Here is a 19,595-nt window from a genome sequence, read left to right on the forward strand (position 1 = left end):
GGGGGCGCCACAAAAGTCCCGGGGCGCCGCCGTGGCCGCCGCTGCGGTTGTGCGTCTGCCAGTACCTCGTGCCGCTGGGCTGGTACCTCGGTACCTCTGCGGGAGCAGGTGGGTGCCCAGGGGCGCGGCGGTGCCCGGGCAGTGCCGGGCGGTGTCTCCGCGGAGGGGGCGGCGGGGGGAAGGCGGTGGCGGGCAGCAAAAAGGTCGCGTCGGCGCCGCTCAGCGCATGCGTGGGGGGGCTCGGTCGCGTAGCCCCCGGGGGACGGGCCGCGCGGGAGTGGCGCTCCCAGCGTGCCCCGCGCGGTGCATGCTGGGCGATGTAGTCTCGCGGGCGGGCGGGCGCCTTCCCGGCGGCAGTTCCGTGTCCAGGCATTCCGCACGACGCCTGGCGCTACCGCGGGCGGCGAAGCGCTGGTTTCGAGTTCCTACCCGCTAGGTCTCTCAGAAGACGGCCCCAGCCCTCTGTTGAGCTCCCACAGTCCATGGAGGGATGTAGGGGAATGTGCCTGTCTGATTTACAGGTTTTTGGAAGAGTGTGTTCCTGAAGCTCTGTGCTAAAGGGTGACCGCAAGAGAGCTGGAGAGGGACTTTTTACAAGGGCGTGTAGTGACAGGACAAGGGGGAACGGCTTCAAACTGAAAGAGAGAAAGTCTAGATCGGATATATGGAGATATTCCTGACTGCGAGGGTGATGAGGCACTAGAACAGGTTCCCTGAAGAAGCTGTGGATGCCCCATCCCTGGAAGTGTTTAATGCCAAGTTGGATGGGGCTTTTAGCAACCTGGTCTAGTGAAAAATGTCCCTGCAAATGTGAGAGGGTTGGAACTGATGATCTTTGAGGTCCCTTCCAACCCAAACCATTCTATGATTCAGGGTTCACTGGGGAATTACCATTTCTTATAGGAATTGCAGACAGAGGTAGGGGAATTAGTTGGAAGCTGGTCTAAAACAATAGTTTTGCAGGGACAAACTATTTTCCAGGATTGTGATTGTGCATAGGAGAAAATGGGCATTAAAGGGTGAAATAGCCAAGTGTTAGCAGGTACGATTGTTTTAGCCAAGACACTAGAGCAAAAGGAGCTCTGATTATATGGAAGTTTCATTCTCTTGCCAAAATACTTCCCTTGACTGAAAGGCAGTGAATTCTTTTCCAGCTTCAGAGGTACTAAAAATTGATTGCTCTTCTTATGTCTTTGATTTTTAGACTACCAGATACATTATGAGTTTTGATAGCCATAGCATATGAATTATCTGAATAAACAACAAAACTAGGAGGTTTTATAACTTGTTATTGTCAGGGCTGGTTTGTTTATTTGTTTGGTTTTAAGAGTGGTTTAAACCAAGTAAATTAGTAGGGACACAAGAAAATAAATATCCAGGAAGGAAGCTCATATAATGTTGTCCTCTTAGGCAGCAATCCAGCAGACTGTTGAAGCACTTAAGAGTTTGCTGGATCAGGATCCTACTAAATTAAAGCGCGTGGATGCTACATAGTATATTCTTTCATCCTTGTCTTCCCTAAGCTGTTCCAAACCCTTATAGCAGAAACTGCTGTTGCAGGAGTGAGAATGGGTCTGCTGTTTAGCTGAAGCTGTCAAAAATACCAGTTAAGTGACTTCTAAATATCAGAAACATGAATTTATTTCATGGCAGCCTCACCTTCCTTTCTGCTGTTAGTTAGTCAATTTACCAACCCAGTCCATTGGTTTGGCTTGTGCTATCAGATGTAAATTTACAGGAAGCTGCTGTGTTCTGGCTCCTCTCCTTCCCTGCTCTGAAACACCCTCTTTCCTCACAGGCAGGACTGTGGTGGCAAAAAGTGGATCTGTGCTAGTTGTCCCAGGTATGAAAATTTCGCTTTAAAACACTGATGTTGTACGTCAATAGACTTGGCTGGTTTTGAAAGCCAGCTCTGGGTTGTACAAAAATTATTCAGTGGGGCAAAGGTCTTGTCACATTTGGAACGTGAAGTTCCTGGCGTGCATTTGCCATTAATAACACAGCAGTGCTTGGCCCAGTTATACATGTAGATTATGTTATTCTGTAAATAACATACAGCATTTTATTTTCTGAGAGGAATGGAGTAAAGCAGGCATAAACACTCTTAATAGCTCTTTGCCCCCTTCCCACCACCTGCATAGTGAAGATAGGTGAGAATCTATAAACTGAAAAACCAGACATCTTGTCTTACACATTTTGCTTTCAAGTAGCATCACATGTACATTCCAGAGCGACTGGATACTGTCACTTCCCCACAATTATATGCCAGTTAGCAGGTATGGCAGACAAACTACCTACTCTTCTTAGCAGGTTATGTTGTCACAGTCCAGCCCTGGGACACTGGCAAGATAAGGAAGAAATTTGCTGTGGAAGTTTAAAGCTGGCTTGCTGCCAAGTCTCCAAAACTTGACAACAGAGCCTGCTTTCCAGAGAGGGGAAACAAAATCAAACAGCCAAGCTATAGCAAAATATATATATTTTACATATAAAACAGATATATACAGTGAGAATACTATATACCTATAACCCCAGAAACCCCAAATAGCTTCCTAAAAGGGAAGACGGGAAGGGAGAAGGGAAAAAAAGAACAAAAAAAGGACGCAAAGGGACAGAAACAAAACAGGTATGCACAATCTAAAAACCCAGTAACCAGCAGACTAAAGAACTGGCAAAATCTCACCACTTCCCTTGAGAAAGCAGGACAGTCAGACCTGGCCCAGCACCCTCCCCTCCTGCAGTGGCAGACAACAGCAGTCGATACAGGCCTCAACTTCAGAAAAGCAATACCACGTAGGGATCTACTGTTTTTGAACCTCACCGGAAGAGAAGAGAGCGAGGTCTCTCCGGTCGGCTTTATTTTTACCTCAGGTTACGTAAAGGAATAGCATGGAATACTTCCTTGGTCACCTCCCTAGTTCCTTCTTGGTTACAAGCTGGTCTCCAGAAAGGCCTAGGGTGAAAACTATCACATTTGCTTAATGCTGTGGATAAGTAGCATTCACTGTGACATGGCAGACGCCAAGCCTTATCCTGCTCCTGTAGACATTGATGAGAGTATGATCAAGCTGCTGTTTCATTCACATGTTCATTGCTGCTGGAACAGATTTGGAAAAAAGAAATAAAAAAAAATCACTGAAATCCTTTAAAGCCTGCATCAATAATTCTGCCTGTGAATATTTCTGATTTTCATTATTTGCTAATTATTTTGATGATATTCTTGCTAGACCCAAACGTTCCCTGTATCAGTGACCCATTTTACTAGTGACATTATAGCTTATGAATGTGATCAGGTAAGTCAGCCCATGTCAATTGTTATCTCGCATGCAGAACCTGATTTGGAACTTCAGAATCTCATTGTCAGATGAATTAATGAACAAAATACATTTCTGTCAGTTTCTAGTTAGGAAGTTGGTGTTTTTTCCTATTTGTCTATGTGGGTTTTTTTCAACTAAGGTGGATTTTTGGACACATCCAGTCTCCAGCACACCTGCATTTGAGGGCTATCCAAACATTGAAGAATGAGAAGAACAGTTTCCTTCTCTCTGGTGCTATTTCCTTCCCCTGTCCAATGAATGTAGTAGAAGTCCCCATTGTGTGGAAATTTTAAAACACAATTTGGTGAAAACAACTCTGCTTAGAACAAAATTAGTGTTTCGATCAGTATTTCTTATTGCTTAAGTTGAGAGTATGGGGGTATCAAGGGAAGTGCAGTGAATGGTGTAACATCCTCTTAGAGGCTACAGCCCCAGGATGCCTTTGAGCTACAAAGAAATCAGTGAAAACTGAGGATGTGCTCCTCTGACAGTGTCTCTGTCTCATAAATCCTGTGCATTTTGTTCAGATTGACAATGGTTCGCAGTGGAAAAAGTGGTGGGCTCCACCTGAAGCAAATTGCATACTACAAGAGAACAGGGGAGTATCATCCCACAACACTGTCAAGTGAAAGAAGTGGAATCAGGAGGGCAGCCAAAAAATTCATTTTTGAAGGTAAAAATATTCTCTCAGATTGCTCTGAAAATAGATATTTAGGTGAAGATTTGCTGATATGAGGAAAAAACAAAAGAAGTGGGATCTTGCTCTGCAGAGTTCTGTGATTTTTTTTTAATATGTTCTCTATAAAACAAACGCTCTGCATATCCCTGGTTAATGTATAACAGGATGTTTGTAAAAATGGAAGTTTGATCTCCTTCATTCCATTCCAAGAGGGATTTATGTATCTATCTGAAAGCCAAACCTTGTTCTACATACTCCAGAAATAGACAGCCATTGCAATCCATTATTCACAGGATTGCAGAAAGGGAAATCCAGATCTGCAGCTGTAGACAAGGAATGCTCCATCCTTTCTGGAGAATGCTGTGTATGGCTGGGCAGAAGTGCAAGGACAACTTTGCCATCAGTCACCTGAGAGCCTCTGTGCCCTTCCCAGCTTTCAGGCCCTGTGAGGAGATATCTGAGCCTCTGTAGTGTGCTGTGTTCTCTCAGCCCCATCAAACCTACCAATTCTATGTAGAGGGAACGGAGGAGTTAAAGCTGTGACTTACAGTGTAAGGTTGCTGGCAGGCACACAACAACTTCTCAAACAGCAAAAACTCAGCACTCCTACCTCCCCTTTCCACCCTTGTGTTTCAGTCAGACTTTCTGTGGGATCACTGTTTGCATTCTGACCTGCCCTTGTAACTCCTCAAGTCCACATCAATAAACATAGGTGAACTGATGGCTCTTCGGAGGAAATAATTTAAATATTTGTAAACAAAAAACTACATTTACACTGAAGTGAATTGAAGTTACTGTAATCAGTTCTGTTCCGAATCATGCTCAGGAGTTTTTTAAACTAAAGAAAAGGACAAAGCACTTGCACATAATTTGCTGGTGTTTTTTTTCCTTTCAGAAAATAAATTGTTCTATGTTGGAAAAGATAGAAAACAAATGCGCCTGGTAATTGTTTCTGATGAAGAGAAGAAAAAGGTGCTCAAGAAATGCCATGAAAATGCTGCTGGTGCTCATCATGGGATATCAAGGACACTGACTTTAGTGGAGTCTAATTACTACTGGACCTCTGTAACAAATGATGTCAAGCAGTGGGTATGGTCTAATAGCTACAGGATAATTTTTTATGTAGTCTTTTAGTTACAGATGTTTTGCAGTCCTATGGCTTTGGTACAGCAAGTACCCGGACTGCTTCATGATGAGGAAACATGAGCTCACAATCACACTGCAAATGGTCATCTTGGTGTTTCCTTTTTACCCCGTTACTACTGACAACATGGCTTTTACACTTCTCTACCTGCTGGTGGGGAGCCATGATGCCTTTGAAGGCAGATCCAGCCTTGGAGAGTGATTTCTCTTGACTTATCTTTGTTAGGATGCAATGTGCCATCCCAAGGATATGTGGCCAGAGTAGCTACTGGCAGATAAGAACATGAAAATGGTGTCTCTGCCTTACAATTAGTTGTGTTCACGAAATAGTTAAATCACTGCTAGGGAAAGTTCCTTCTCCTCTACCCAAAGACCCATGGACATGGTCCCTGGTAGAGTTCAATCCTTCAAGGAACGGTATGTAAATGTCCTTTAAGGCCAAATTACTGTTGCTGTAATTTGGGGCCTCTGGTGGTCTAGTGGTTAGGGTGCAGGACTCTCACCGCTGCGACCCGGGTTCGATTCCCAGCCCCCCGGGCAGATGGAGCTCGTCAGCCCTGTGTGGCAATCCATCCAAGAGAAGGTCACTCTAAACAAACCTACGTCCTGGGGACCTCACTGCCACTGTCCAAGCTTGCTCGGCCCCGGCAGATGAACCTCAGGATTAAAGGGTGGGCTCAGTTCAGCGCACACTGTGTCTCACCTAAAAAATCCACTGCGCAGGCTCGAAGGGTTAATGACCTTTCCCAAATCTTCGCTCACAAAGACTGGCCATTACTGTTGCTGTGGGTTTGTGACATCACCTGGATACTTTGGGGTCATATGCAACTGTAACATGAACTGAAGTTGAGTCTGTGCCTTCAACTCAGATTGTACAAAGGGCCTCTGTCATGGAGATAAAGCTGATCCATGTTATGCGGTAAGATTATGTATTGCCAGTGTTTTTCAGCCGCAGCATACATAGGTTAACCAAAAGGGACTTCCTTTTAGTCTAGGCTGCTTCATGCTTCCTTTAGTATTTACAGATGGTAATGGACTTGCAAGAGCACAGTGCTTTCAGGACAGAGGGAATTCAGCTATGAATTCCTGCACATGTCTTTCTCCTGGCCTTAGCTATTTGGTTTTATTTTGGTTTTATGCTGGGGCTGAAAAATCTGAGAGTAAAAAATTGTAAGAAAGGTGATAAATGAATTTGTTTTGCATTGCCTGGTCTGAGCTAATTTAGAGAGGAATAGTGGAGATCTGATTCTGATGATTGTCTTAAACTTTCACCTTTAGTTTTTATTGGTAACATCTTTCCTGATGTTTTCTCTAGGTGTATGCTTGCCAGCATTGCCAAGTGGCAAAGAACACAACCATCACTGGGCCCAAAACACAACCTTTCAAAACAGAAGACCCATGGACAGCAGTTACTATAGAGCTTATGGGACCTTTTAATGTTACCAACAGAAGTCACAAATACATCATAATTATGACAGATTTATTTACAAGATGGACTGTTATCTTACCACTGCGTGACACTTCAGCAGCTGAAATTGCTAAGGCACTCATAAATGTGTTTTTCTTGTATGGCCCACCTCAAAAAATGCCTATTGATGAAGGGAAGGAGCTCGTTTATCAGGTAAATGTTTACATGGTTGATTAATCTTTTTTTTTTCCCAAGAAAAAAAAATCTTCCTCTATATTGGATTTGAATTTTAGACCATTCCTGAGAAAGGCTCAAGTAGTTTTTTCTTCAATTTAAAAAGTAGAAAAGAAGTTAGTACATGACAAACCAGTTATTTGCAATTGTAACATTATGCAGTATTTCCCAGGGCTTTATTTTTTGGATAAAGCAAAATTATTTCCTGGCAGTCATAGTGAAGGTTTTGTCACTCATTTGAATTGGCGTGGGTTTTCACACTCCAGTGTGCTGTATTTCATTCATCCACATTGTCCAGTAAGCAATAGCTAAGGCTATTTTTGACATTGGCCTGTGGTTATTATGAAGAATTTACCATGCTTTGATCCTCTTAGAAATGGTAAGATCATCAGATTCTGATACAGAGGAAATGACAGATTAAGTGGCAGAAGTGTAGTTAGAAACTATGAATTACTGGCTCCTAAGCCATACTTACTCCTTTAGCTCTCACTCACAACCCTGGAGTATTTGGTGCCAATATGTATTAGGTATGTAAGACTTTCCTCAGTCACCATCATATCAACAAAAGCGGTGGAAAACAGTTTGTTTACTTGAAATAGGATAAAGGAGAAGGGAAATGTCCACTAATTGTGTCCTTTTTTCTTTTGAAGATAAATGAAGAACTCTTTGCACTGTTTGGAATGAAACAAATTGTATTGTCTTATCCTCAGACAGATGATGTAAATGAAAGAATGTCCAAGACAATCAAAGCTTTTCTTAGCAAGTACTGCATTGACTATCCAAATGATTGGGATGAACATTTGTCTGCTATTGCCTATGCTTTCAATTTGACAAATTTGGTATGTGAAGATTCTTCCTCTTTTGACTGAACTTCCCCAAAATGTCTGCAAAGCTGTGTGCTAAATTTGCTTGCTTTTGGTTCCCATTTAAATAGGAGCCAAATCAAAACACCCCGTATTTCCAAATGTTTAAACGTAACCCATATGTTGTTGAGCCAATGAATATATGCGTGGAAGGAGAATACAGTATGTTTGCCAAAATATTTGAAGCAACTAAAAAAGTCAGTCAAGCACTGGAAGAAGAGAAGACCTCAGATTGCCAGGTAAATGTTATCTATTCAAATTTTGCTAGTAAGAAGACTGGAGATAAAAGAGATGGAAAGGCTTGAAGCACAAAGTAGAACTAACCTCTTAAAACAATGTGGGAGTTTGTGTGGTGGTTTTTAATTTGTTTTCCTTCCTCTGTGATGGCTAGATTTCAGTGTAACAAATCTCATATGTATTTTGAAGGAGTAACCTGGCCAGTTGTCGAAAATTTACTATTTCTGACTTACAGGAGTAAAACAGTATCTACAGAAGCTGAAAACTGTTGCCTGTGGACTGTTGATTTAAGAAGATAAAGTCTATTTCTTCATAACTCTTCAGCCCTACATGATTATGAACTATACACATTGTGCAAGTTTGGAGCTGGCTTCCCGCCAAGTCTCCAAAACTTGACAACAAGGCCTGCTTCCCAGAGAGGGAAGAAAAAAACGAACCACAGGAAAAAAACTGAAAGAAGTTCAAACTAAACGGGATTCTATCAAAAATATATATATTTACAATTATATATATACAATTTGAATATATTATCCACAACAGGGAGCTCCCGAGGGGGAAAAAAAAGGGAAAAGGGAGGGGGAAACAGGGATAAAAAGAAGCCTAAAACCAAATAGCTCTTAAATATACCCGTTAATAGAGAGCTAGTCAATAAATATAAAAACGAATTAAATATTTCCCCGATCGGGACAGCAGAGCTGTGCAAGGCAGCAGCCAACTCCCGCACACCTCCCGGAGAGACCGGAGATAACGGCAGGTCTGAGTAGCAAGCACTGACCTATGTAAAAAAAGCCCGTCTACGGAGAGACCTGTCGCCTTCAGCCACCAGAAGAGAGAAGAGAGCGAACTCTCTTATCTGCGCCTTTTTATATGTTGTGTTACGGAAAGGAATAGCATGGAATACTTCCAAGTCATTACCCTAGTTCCTTCCTGGTTACAAGCTGGTCTCCAGGAAGGCCTAGGGTGAAAACTATCACACACATACAAAACCAATCGATGTTATGTTTATGCACTATTAACCAGTGCTATGAAAATGCATTGTTCCTTTTGGAAAGAAAGGAAATGTAATTTATATGTATCTTCCTGCAGGTGGAGAAAAACACCTCAGATGAACAAAAAGTCAGAAACAAAATCACAGTCAAAAGGAAGACACAACAATTAAATAGCCTGCAACTTAAAGTTGGTCATGAAGTCCTCAGGCAGAGAAAAAATTGGTGGAAAGATGGTCGTTTCCAGTCAGAATGGGTTGGTCCTTGTATTATAGATTATATCACAGAAAATGGCTGTGCAATATTAAGAGATGCCACAGGATCCAGGTTAAAAAGACCCATCAAAATGTCTCACCTCAAGCCATACATAAGAGGGTCCGGTGAAAAAGGTGTGTGTATGTATATATATATGTAATTTCTTTTAATTTATATTTTTATATATGTGAAAAAGATTGAGGTTTTTGTTTGGTTGTTTTTTTTTTAACTTCTCTGTTATGTCTTCGTGTTAGATTATGAGGATGAACAAGTATCATTCACTCATCAGTGGGAATTAAATTAACACTATATAATAATGTAATAACTGGTTTTCAGAAGGGAGAACAGTGACTGTGAGTGACGTCAAACCTATGCAGAGCATGGAACAGAGCTAATGAATCATGTCTGAAGTCTTTTTAAAAATAGGTTCTACTAAAGTTGCTTCTAATCTCTGGTCTGGCTCTATTCATCCTGGCTGGCTAAACATGCTAGAAATATAAGCAGGCTGAACTGTGTTCAAGAAGCATTTTCTAACAGTGTTTCTGTTTTGGTGTAGACAGAATTCACATCAGTTTTATTTTTTTGTTGTTTAGCCTGACTAGTGCAGATGGTAGATGTTTGGACTTTTTTTTTTTCAACATCTGAGTGTCCTCTAAAGGCCTTGAAGTAGAAAGACTACATGTCATCAATGTATTGCAGGTGTTCTGGAGCCTCACCCTTCTCTAATGTGGCCTGGATCAGTCCATGGCAGATGGTGGGACTGTGTTTCCACCCCTGGGGCAGTCAGTTCCAAGTGTACTGCACACCCCTCCAGGTGAAAGCAAACTGTGGCCTACACTCTGCTGCTAAGGGAATGGAGAAGAATGCGTTTGCGATGTCAATAGTGGCATACCACTTCGCTGTCTTGGACTCCAGCTCATACTGGAGCTCCAGCATGTCTGGAACAGCAGTGCTCAGCGGTGGGGTGACTTCATTCAGGCCACGATAGTCCACAGTCAGTCTCCATTCTCCGTTAGACTTACGCACGGGCCAGATGGGACTGTTGAAGGGTGAATGGGTCTTGCTGATCACCCCTTGGCTCTCCAGCTCACGAATCATCTTATGGACGGTGATCACAGAGTCTCGGTTCGTCCGGTACTGCCGGCGATGCACTATTGTGGTGGCGATTGGCACTTGCTGTTCCTCGACTTTCAGCAACCCTACGACCGAAGGGCTCTCCGAGAGGCCGGGCAACGAGTTCAACTGTTTAGCCACCTCGATCTCCACAGCAGCTATTCCAAAAGCCCATCTATGTCCCTTGGGGTCCTTGAAGTACCCGTTCTTGAGATAGTCAATGCCCAGGATACATGGGGCATCTGGACCAGTCACAATGGGGTGTTTCTGCCAGTCTTTCCTGGTCAAGCTCACCTCAGCTTCCACCATGGTCAACTCTTGAGACCCTCCAGTCACCCCAGAAATGGAAATAGTCTCTGGTCCCACATGTCCTGGGGGCATTAACGTACACTGAGCGCCAGTATCAACCAAAGCCTGATATTTCTGTGGGTCTGACATGCCAGGCCATCTGATCCACACAGTCCAATAGACACGGTTGTCCCGTGCCTCTACCTGGCTAGAGGCAGGGCCCCTCTAACATTCGTCTTCATCCTGCCAGTCATCGTTTTCCTCTTGCGAACGTCGATGGGAGGTGCCCTCTACCGGGTCAGATCCCTGCCCACAGGATACTGGTACGGCACTCACTTTCACAGACTTCCCCTTTTCTTTCTCTTTCGACTCTTGTACTCGGGCTGCTAGGGCCCGGGTAGGTTTCCTGTCCCACCGTCTCATATCTTCTCCATGGTCAGTTAAGAAGTACCACAGCTCAGTTCGTGAGGTCTGTCCGCTCTCTCTAGCTGGGGGGCATCTGGTTCTCACTGGGGCCGTATGGAAATTGTTTCCCTCAATCCTCTCTTTCAACCCTGTAGTTAATTCCTTGAGCTCGTTGATCATTGTCTCTACAGAGGAGATGCAGGCCTGTAGTGGTCCTTTGATCATACTGTCGTACAACCGAAGTTTATTTATTACAGACATCACTGGCTCCCGCTTCTCCCCAGCCTGTAATGATGTCAGGTAACCTTTATGTGTGGACGGCCCCATACGTGTGAAGCTCCACCACATCTGTGGTGTACACTTAACCTTGTCAGGATCGTTGGTGGGTTGCCCTTCCCCTCCAAACAATACTTCCAGCAATGCCATTTCCCTCAGCTGTAGGATTCCCTCTTCTATGGTCTTCCAGCCCGTGGTATAATGATCTGCCTGCAAAGAATCTCTGTAAATGAACCTCTCCCTCACACCGTCCAGAAGCCGTGCCCAGAGAGACAGGGACTTCGATTCCCTCACAAATACCTCCTCAATACCCACATCCTGGGCAACAGACCTCAAGAACCTCGCTTCACCACCATCAAGGTTTATGGCATCACCCGTAGAGTCCCAAACTCGGATCATCCAGGCCAGAACGGGCTCATTCGGTCGACGAGCAACGTCTGTCCATAAGTTCTGGAGGTTGTTATACGATAAAGACTCAGTGATGATTTCTGGCTCTGGAGCAGCCGCCTGTGGGGATCCTGCCTCCCCATCATCGTCAACTGGATGAGCTGATTTGGCTTTATATTTCTTCCTTTGGATGGGGGCAACTTCCGTTGGCTTGGTATGCCCCTTTGCTTTGGCCTTATCCTGAGTCACCTTGGTGTTAGGCATTTTGTTCTCATCCTTTCCTTTCCCCTGCAAGTGCTGCACCATACCAAGCAACTTCCTGTAGGCAATGGCCAAAGCCCCACATGCAGCTGCCAACTGCCTCTCCATGGATCCATCACTACTTCTCTCCCTCACGGCTTTCATTATTTTTGTAGGGTTCAAGAGTTGTTCAAGGGTGAGCTTCCATGTTATGGGAGCTGAGCAACTTTCTAGGAATTTACCCATGTCCTCCCATAACCCACGCCACTCAAGGTTTTCCACCCCTGGGGCGGGCTCCTGGACACCTTCTTGGTACTTCTTGGCCTTGGCTTCGTATATCAGGTATACTATAATGGCACAAACTAGGATGAAAAGCCCAACAATTGAAACGTCTCTGACATCTAAAAAGGATTTAAACTTCCCAGAGCCCATTGTATTGTATCCAAAAGGGAACTGAATAAAGAGTTGGGCGCATGCATTCCCCTGTGTTTCTCCATAGGAATGGGTGCTATTATCTTTAAAACCCCAGAGGAAACAGCTTAGGCTAGAGCAGTAGTGCACCCTTGAAGACATATTCCGGATGAAAATCACAGGTGCTGAGTTTGCCGTGTCATATACCCAGTGCACAAATTCAAAGGTACTTATCGCAATGAGAGTACTAGTATCTGAACTGAAACACATTGACAGGTGGGACAGATTTCTTGGCATGGTTATATACCAGAGGAAAGCAACAACCCCGAACATCATGGTGCCTACAAGTTCAAAGAGCGTATCAATCACACAAGGGGTTCAAAATGCGTATAGTTCACACAAAGGGTAGTTATTCTTTTTCCACCTTTCCTCTTTCTATGCCCCACGTTGGGCGCCAAAAATGTCCTAGTCTGATGAGACTGGAATGTTTGCTAAAGAGGATGAGTTATGAAATAGACCAAACTCCTCTCTCTCAGCAATTGTAAATTCAAAATTAAGGGGCTTTAATCGAGGAAATGTGGGGAAAAAAGAACAGAAGAAATAGCAACCCTTTATTAAAAGATATATGTATGTTGGGAACAGTAGTAACAAAACACACAAAAAAACTAGACAGTAGTCCTAGGAAAAGAAAACAAAAAAAAGTCTGAAGGAGTACTTCTTTGTCCTTTAGCAGTCCTAATCGTTGCCTGCAGGGGGCGTTGTTGGATCGTTAGAGGTGCAGAGCCTGCAGTACCTGCCGTGGTCGGCAGGGGGCGCTGTGGGATCGCTGGAAGGTGCAGGACCTGCAGTACCTGGTCGTGGTCGGCAGGGGGCGCTGTGGGATCGCTGGAAGGTGCAGGACCTGCAGTACCCGGTCGTGGTCGGCAGGGGGCGCTGTGGCTCCAGCAGTCACCCCGCGGGAAGGGGGGGCTGGAGAGAGCGGTCCCGGACCGCGTGAGGAAGCCGGGAAGGAGATGGGGGGTCCTTCCCTTAGTGGAGAAGAAAAGGAAGGCAGGCAGTGCACTCCCACGGGAACTCACCGCTGTCTCAAGTGGCGGGGACTCACCGCAGTCTCAGGTCGTGGTGTCTCAAAAAACTCCCCCTCCTCTCCCACGGGCAAGCAAACTCTCCGTTGAGGCACAGCAGCTCCGGGGAGCGGGACAGTCAGGCAGGTTGAAGCCAGCAGGATGAGAAGTTGAGCTGACCAGGATGAACAGCCAAAAGAAAACTAGACCTCCGGTCCCCCTCCCCAAAATGCCTGCCTGCACCCAGAGAGCCAACAACGCAGTCTGCCCCTCACCCCTCCGAACAGAACCAGCCCCCGCCTCCCTCTCCCATCTCTCCCAAATGGCCCATTAACCTAGTCAGGCTACATCCTTTGTAATGCTAATGACCTCCCTCTCCCCCCCCCCCGCCCCCCCTCTGTTTTTCCCTTGGAGTGGGGCAGGGGAAGAAAAATTCCCCTGATTTCCTAATCTATAACAGATAGCTAGAAATTCCCAAAGATTTGGGTAACCAACTTCTGCTCTTGGTCTTGGACCTCAGCATGTCCTTTTGCAGTGCTGCCATATTAGTCAAAAAGTGGCAGCTGTTTCTTTTGTGTTCATGCTGTCTTTGAGCCACCACAGGCATTTTGAGGAAAATAAACACTCAGTGTTAAGACTTATGTCACAGATCAAGGTGCTTTTTACATCAGGGTTCTTGAAAAGGAGAATAACTCCTACCCTGTCTGCATGTGTGATTAAGCTTTGGTTCTTGAAAATAAATAAACTACATTGAGATGGTAGTATCTTCCATCACATCTTAAAGCTCAGGGATGTACAAAGCTGAAACTAATTCTGGAATTTGATGTAAGAAGCTGATATTTATATCAGTTGTCAGCTGAAGATTTCATAACCAAGATACAAATTTTATGTCATGTCTGCAGGCCACTACTTTTTCTTGGACGATCACTCTGTGCCTTCCAGTTCTTCATAAAATTAATGATGCATGAGGAGGTAATCACAGGATAGCAAGCATGCAGATAACGTACAGCTATTACAATAACTTTGGTGAACTGTGTCACTGTATAAAAAGTTAGACATAGTTGTCTTTGTATTATCAGAACCTAATATGTTTACCACTGAATACTGCAGAAGCAGTGTGTAAACAGAGTTTCTTCCCCTTTTTTTCCAGGAAGTGACTGTCCTGGATTTGGCTGGGATAGTTTGGTTTCTTTTTATTTCTTCTTTTTTACTTACTTTTTACAACTTAAAAAAGCCTGTTGTGTTGCATTAAGACTTCCCAGCAAAAGCTTGGAGAGACAACGTTTCTCTGTGTGCATGCACAAAATGAAAGAATCTGCATGCCCATTCATTCAAGGTATTAGTTCAGCAGGTGACTATGACAGATGTCAACTTAGTCATCGATGTAGCTAAGAAAAGCTCTTTATGTGGAACATTGTAAGCATTTTGTGGACATAACAAGATGCCAAACATTTGGTACTCAATGAAATTAGGAAATTCACATTATCAGTCTGCTGTCACTCAAACGTTCTTCCCCTCTTCTGGGAATTGTTTTGAAAAGAAAGTTAGCACCTTACTAACATGTGAAGTATGACTTGAATAATCTGATCTAATGGCTCCTTTCCTTTTACAGACAACCATTACTTTCTACAAGGTGCAGTAGTTGTTGACCATGACTATATTGGCTTATCTGAAAGATCCAATAATTCAAGCCAACCAGACTCTGTTGCTGATGGGGAAATAAATGCCTACACAAGAGATGTCATGTCTGCTGTACAGATTTCACCTGCAGCCTGCAAAGAACAAGAATCAACAGATGGTAAACTCGAGTCTGAGTTGAGAGAAGATCATCGCGTTGAATCAAACACTGCAAAGCCAGAGCAATGGCCTTCACCTTGTTGGACGCTTCAGACCAAGATAGAGGATACTTAAGCATAGTCTTCTGTCACATATCATTGCCGAAACAGTTTGGATCTACCATGGCAGACTGAAAAAAAAAAAAATAGGTCCAAATTACTTAGCTAAATCCACTTTACTACTTTATGAACATGAGAGTTCTGCAGGTACCCACTGGTTAATTTTGCATAGGTGTTAAGAAGGAAATTCTTTGTTAGCAAAAACAGGCACACCCTAGTAAAAGCACGAGTTTTCATCATGTATTTGAATTTCAGATTTTGTTGGTAGAATGGCAGTGTGGCCATGCCTTACTGTTATCCTCTCAGGACAAAATGCCTCATTTCACTGTAATGACCTTTTTTGTTAATCCTTAGATGACTCATTCCTAATGTGCAGCAACACTGTGGGATGAATATAACCTAAACAATTTGGTGTAAATGTTGCCTTTACTGGAGAGAAGCTCATGTCTTCCTTTTCCTGTTACATAACAGTTTTCTATTCTTTCTGGGAAGCTGCAACTCTGCCTTTTACAACTTTTAATTTCTAGTCTAGCACACAGTTCTAAGATCTCACAAAATAATAAAGCTGTGAAATGAATTACATGTAATGTTCTGTGAATGAAAGAAGGAGGCCTTCATCTGCTCCCCACTTATCAAAACACTGCTAGGGAGAACAATTTTAATATTTCTAGCATGTAAAAAAAATCTTAAGAGCATTCAGTATTCCTTTGTCCTTTTTTTCACAAACTTGCAGTTTTCCATTACATTTACATGATCACTGAGCTTGTACAGGTTTGGAGATTTCCACTGACAGGTGAAGCACTGGTATTAACCTATTCTCTGATTTCCTTGAGCAAGTTGTTACTGGTCTGGACTTCCTGCTGAGAAGACTCTATTTCAAAGTCAGCTGAACAGGAATTTTTTTATGTGGGAAACTGATAAGTGTCAGTCAGTTCTTTTTACAGAGGACTGATACAAAGAGGAAGACAACTAGCAGAAAACTCAATTGAGAAATGCAGCCATTTCTATCCAATACTGTGGAAGATTTGCTTATCTTGCTCTCTGAATGTGTCTTATTTCTGCTGCTGAATGTCATGTGACTTACAACACAGGTGGAGGAAAGTACTATTTATTATGAGTTTTCAGTTAATCTTAGGTAATAAGAGTGGTCCTCAAGGCTAATTATGTACCTAACCCCCAGAGAAATTCATGCCTATGGTACAGTATGTCTTTGATATCATGGAATGCAGCTGTGTGAGAAAAGATCTCAGGATCATGACAGGAGACTTTCTTAAAATTCTAAAGGAAAATAATTAACACTCAAACTATTTTGTGTCTTCTGAAAATCCAGTCCTACAGATACAGGTTTTCTCCACTGAGACTGTTTCAGAGGGATGGTTCTGGGAGGCAGTACCCTCTTTCTGAATACATTGTGTGTGTGCACACATGGAATATATATATGTTTATGTAATAGTGCCTGCAAAAATAAATATTAGCATCAGTGATAAAACTGGAAAACAAGGCAGTTGTCTGTAAGATTCCTTCCTCCTTTGTTAGGTGCAAAAAAGAACCAGCCCCTCTTTTTTTTTAGTTCAAATGACGTGTTCCTTAATTGCACACAGTACAGCGAAGCTGTTTTGAGGGGAAGCTCTTTAGTAAAGCAAGGGATGTAGTGCTGTTAGAGCTACACTGGAGAGAGAGAAAATGCTGCAGAGAGATGGAAATGGGCAAAACAAAAAACATCATTTCACATACCATGTAATGCTGATCATTCTGGCTTCCTGGTACTTTTGATCTACTGTGTTAACAAGCAGTAGTGTCTCGTCAGTGCACTGAAATGTGGCCTTCTCTGCATGTGGGAGGCTCATTGAAATAAAATACAGGGGTTTCAAGCTTATTGATATGAAAAACAGTCAACGGAAACTGAAAAAAAGCCCTACTAGGAAATGCGAGACACTGCAAGCAGCACAGTGTTCTTGAGGAAGCTCGTGCTCCAGCCACAGTGAAGCGTGTGTTTGTGACCACAGTGAGGTGTGACCTGCCCACTCTTGGTTTGTATTTTAATCAACTTAGATAAATACACAAATGTCCTGTACTCTTTTTTACTGGCATAGAGATTTCATTTATGATAGGACAATAGCAAAATTTAATAACAGAATTCTTAGAAATTCTGTTGTGCCCTCTTGTGGCAAGTTGATAACAGGCTGGGAACAGAAAGGAGAACAACATGAAAGTAAGTGCAAATTTCCTCATACCTCCCAGCACAGAGCTGTGATCATTTATCCTTTGAGTGTTCTAAAAGCACTAATTACCAGCTCAGAGCTTGATGAAAAACACTATAAAAATACCTGCTAGTGAACAGACTGTACTAACACTCAAGACTCTTTTACTGTGGAATGAAGACTTTTTGCCTCTTGTTGGAATACTTCCTAAACTTTTGTCTACCATTTGCTCATTCTGTGTTAAGGTTTCTGCTTTCCAGCTACAGACGTTTTAAAATTTTTTCCTTCTTCTCCCTGGAACTGAATGTTCCCTGCAGGAGGGTACCAATGAGTCACAATTTGGTTTTCAGAGCAAGCAGTTACGAAATCTGGAAATACACTTTTGAGAACCAGATAAGTGCCTTTTACTCATTTGCTTTGGTGCCACATCTCTGTCAATGGCTTTCTGCAACAAACATTACTGTAATGACCAAGCATCAAAATTGTTGCATAGTAACCTCCTTGGTACTTTCAAATGGAATTTTTGCGGGACTGCAGCAAAATGGGTACATTCCCTTAATTGGCTACCTAAAAACAAAACCTGTGAGTTATCTTTAGGTGGTGAACACTCAGCAAGGCATGTGAGCAGCTGCCATTGTCTGTGGGCCTGAGAGTTTGGCTGCTCACCTCTGAATTCAACAGAAGGAAATGCCATGTCAGAAATCCCCAGGACCAGACACTGCTTTAAATTAGAAGGCTAAAATTTACACAAACAAGATTTATCAATGCCTTCAGGAAATGGGTACTGCACTCTTCTACACAGATTAGAAGACCCGATGGCCTGCTGTTTACATCTTGGTAATTAAACTATGTAGAAATTTGGAATGAAAAACAGTATACAAAAAACTTTAATTTGAAGAGGAAGGCACTTCCAGACAGTAACCTAATTTTAAAACATTTGATTCTGGAGCAGTTAATCCTGAGAATGCATTCCCCAGTCAGTTCTTCCCTCTTCTCTTGTTATAGGCTATAAATCCAATGAGGGAATTTTTCCTCCCTCTGCTCCACTGTAAGAAAAACGGAGTTCTAATGGGAAGGGGGTCAATTAACTTTACAAAAGGTCTGGCCTTTCCTAACTAATGGCGGGGGGGGGGGGGGGGGAGTTTGGGATTTTTTGGGGTAGCTAACCCAGCTCACGGGGGGAAGAAGTCAGTTTTGCTGGGTTCTCTCTCTGGGACAGAGACGGGGTAGCTGTCTTGTCTCCAACTCGGACCTGCTGCGTTTTCATCGAAGAGTTTTTGTGCTCTGGGAGAAGAAAGGAGGAGCCTTGGGACACCGTCAACTGAGGACAACAGTGAGTTCCGTGGGGGTGGACTGTTTTCCTTTCCCCCTTCTCCCACTGGGGGAAGGGTCCCCATTCTCTTTTCAGCTTCTCCCGCGACCCGAGACCACCCCCCAGACCCCTCCCGTGTGGTACCGCCAGAGCCCGACAGCGCCCCCTGCAGGCCAACACCGAGCACTGCAGGCTCTGCACCTCCAGTGACCCAACAGCGCCCCCTGCCGGCCGTGATTGGAACTGCGCTAAGGACAGAGAAGTGTTCAGACTTTTTCTTTTGTTTGAAGGGGACTTTTTGGGTATAGGACTATTGTCTAGGGGTTTTTTTTGTGTGTTCTGTTACTGTTCTTGCCAACATATATATATCTTTTAATAAAGGGTTGTTATTTCTTTTGTTTTTTTTCCACACTTCCTTGATTAAAGCCCCTTAATTTTGAATTTACAATTGCTTGGAGAGAAGAGTTTGGTTTGTCTCATAACTCATCCTCTTTAACAAACATTTCAGTCTCTTCAAACTGAGCCACTTCTCTCTCCTCTCAAATTCTACACAGATGAAGGGATCTGCAGCAATCTCAATGCACAGCAGAAGCAGGAATGCCAATAAAAAAGGAATGTAGGAAATACAGCATTCCCACTCTGCCAGGCAGTGCTGCCCTGCTACAGATTTCTAGTGCAGTGATTCGCAGATCAGTTGGATACAACTCTCCAAAATTCTACATTTCCACGTTCCAGTCGTTACTCACATGGTCCTTTTCTGGGTGCTTGACAAGAATCTCAAAACTTTCATCAGCAGGGCTGGAGCATTCAGAGTTGCAGCTCGTGGCAAGCACTAGTGCCTTGAATATATAAACTGATACCTAAATAACTGGGTTAAAAGGGAA

General features: G+C 43.4%; 2 protein-coding genes across 5 annotated transcripts in view; one reads left to right on the forward strand and one right to left on the reverse strand.

Annotated features, from left to right (window-relative positions):
* The window catches only part of PPIP5K2 (diphosphoinositol pentakisphosphate kinase 2), a 47,496-nt gene extending 47,323 nt beyond the window's left edge, over positions 1–173 (reverse strand). Inside the window, exon 1 of the mRNA XM_017812576.1 lies at positions 66–173. The gene's annotated coding sequence lies outside the window, so the exon portion shown is untranslated. The remainder of the gene's footprint in view (positions 1–65) is intronic.
* Positions 7–15,775, forward strand: GIN1 (gypsy retrotransposon integrase 1). Of its 4 annotated transcripts, none has more exons than XM_017812605.1 (9): positions 22–108; positions 1,799–1,843; positions 3,842–3,987; positions 4,889–5,082; positions 6,452–6,757; positions 7,429–7,617; positions 7,713–7,880; positions 8,965–9,253; positions 14,916–15,775. In XM_017812605.1, exons 3-9 carry the CDS (start codon positions 3,849–3,851, stop codon positions 15,212–15,214), a joined length of 1,584 nt encoding a protein of 527 aa, XP_017668094.1. In that variant the 5' UTR covers positions 22–108; positions 1,799–1,843; positions 3,842–3,848; the 3' UTR covers positions 15,215–15,775. The 4 variants fall into 4 exon arrangements, with proteins under 4 accessions (XP_017668093.1, XP_017668096.1, XP_017668094.1 ...); XM_017812606.1 differs by lacking the exon at positions 22–108 and adding an exon at positions 375–521; XM_017812604.1 differs by lacking the exon at positions 1,799–1,843 and having other exon boundaries at positions 7–108.
* The last annotated feature ends 3,820 nt before the right edge of the window (positions 15,776–19,595 follow it).

This window comes from Lepidothrix coronata, unplaced genomic scaffold, assembly GCF_001604755.1.
Source record: "Lepidothrix coronata isolate B3197 unplaced genomic scaffold, Lepidothrix_coronata-1.0 Scaffold37, whole genome shotgun sequence".
In the NCBI taxonomy this organism is placed as follows: Eukaryota; Metazoa; Chordata; class Aves; order Passeriformes; family Pipridae; genus Lepidothrix; species Lepidothrix coronata.

Bases quoted from the DNA above. Each gene is read 5' to 3' on its own strand.
- GIN1 (XM_017812604.1), top strand. From the start codon at position 3,849: ATGGTTCGCAGTGGAAAAAGTGGTGGGCTCCACCTGAAGCAAATTGCA. The intron at 5,083-6,451 runs GTATGGTCTAAT...TGTTTTCTCTAG, and splicing joins CAAATGATGTCAAGCAGTGG to GTGTATGCTTGCCAGCATTG. The intron at 7,881-8,964 runs GTAAATGTTATC...ATCTTCCTGCAG, and splicing joins AGAAGACCTCAGATTGCCAG to GTGGAGAAAAACACCTCAGA.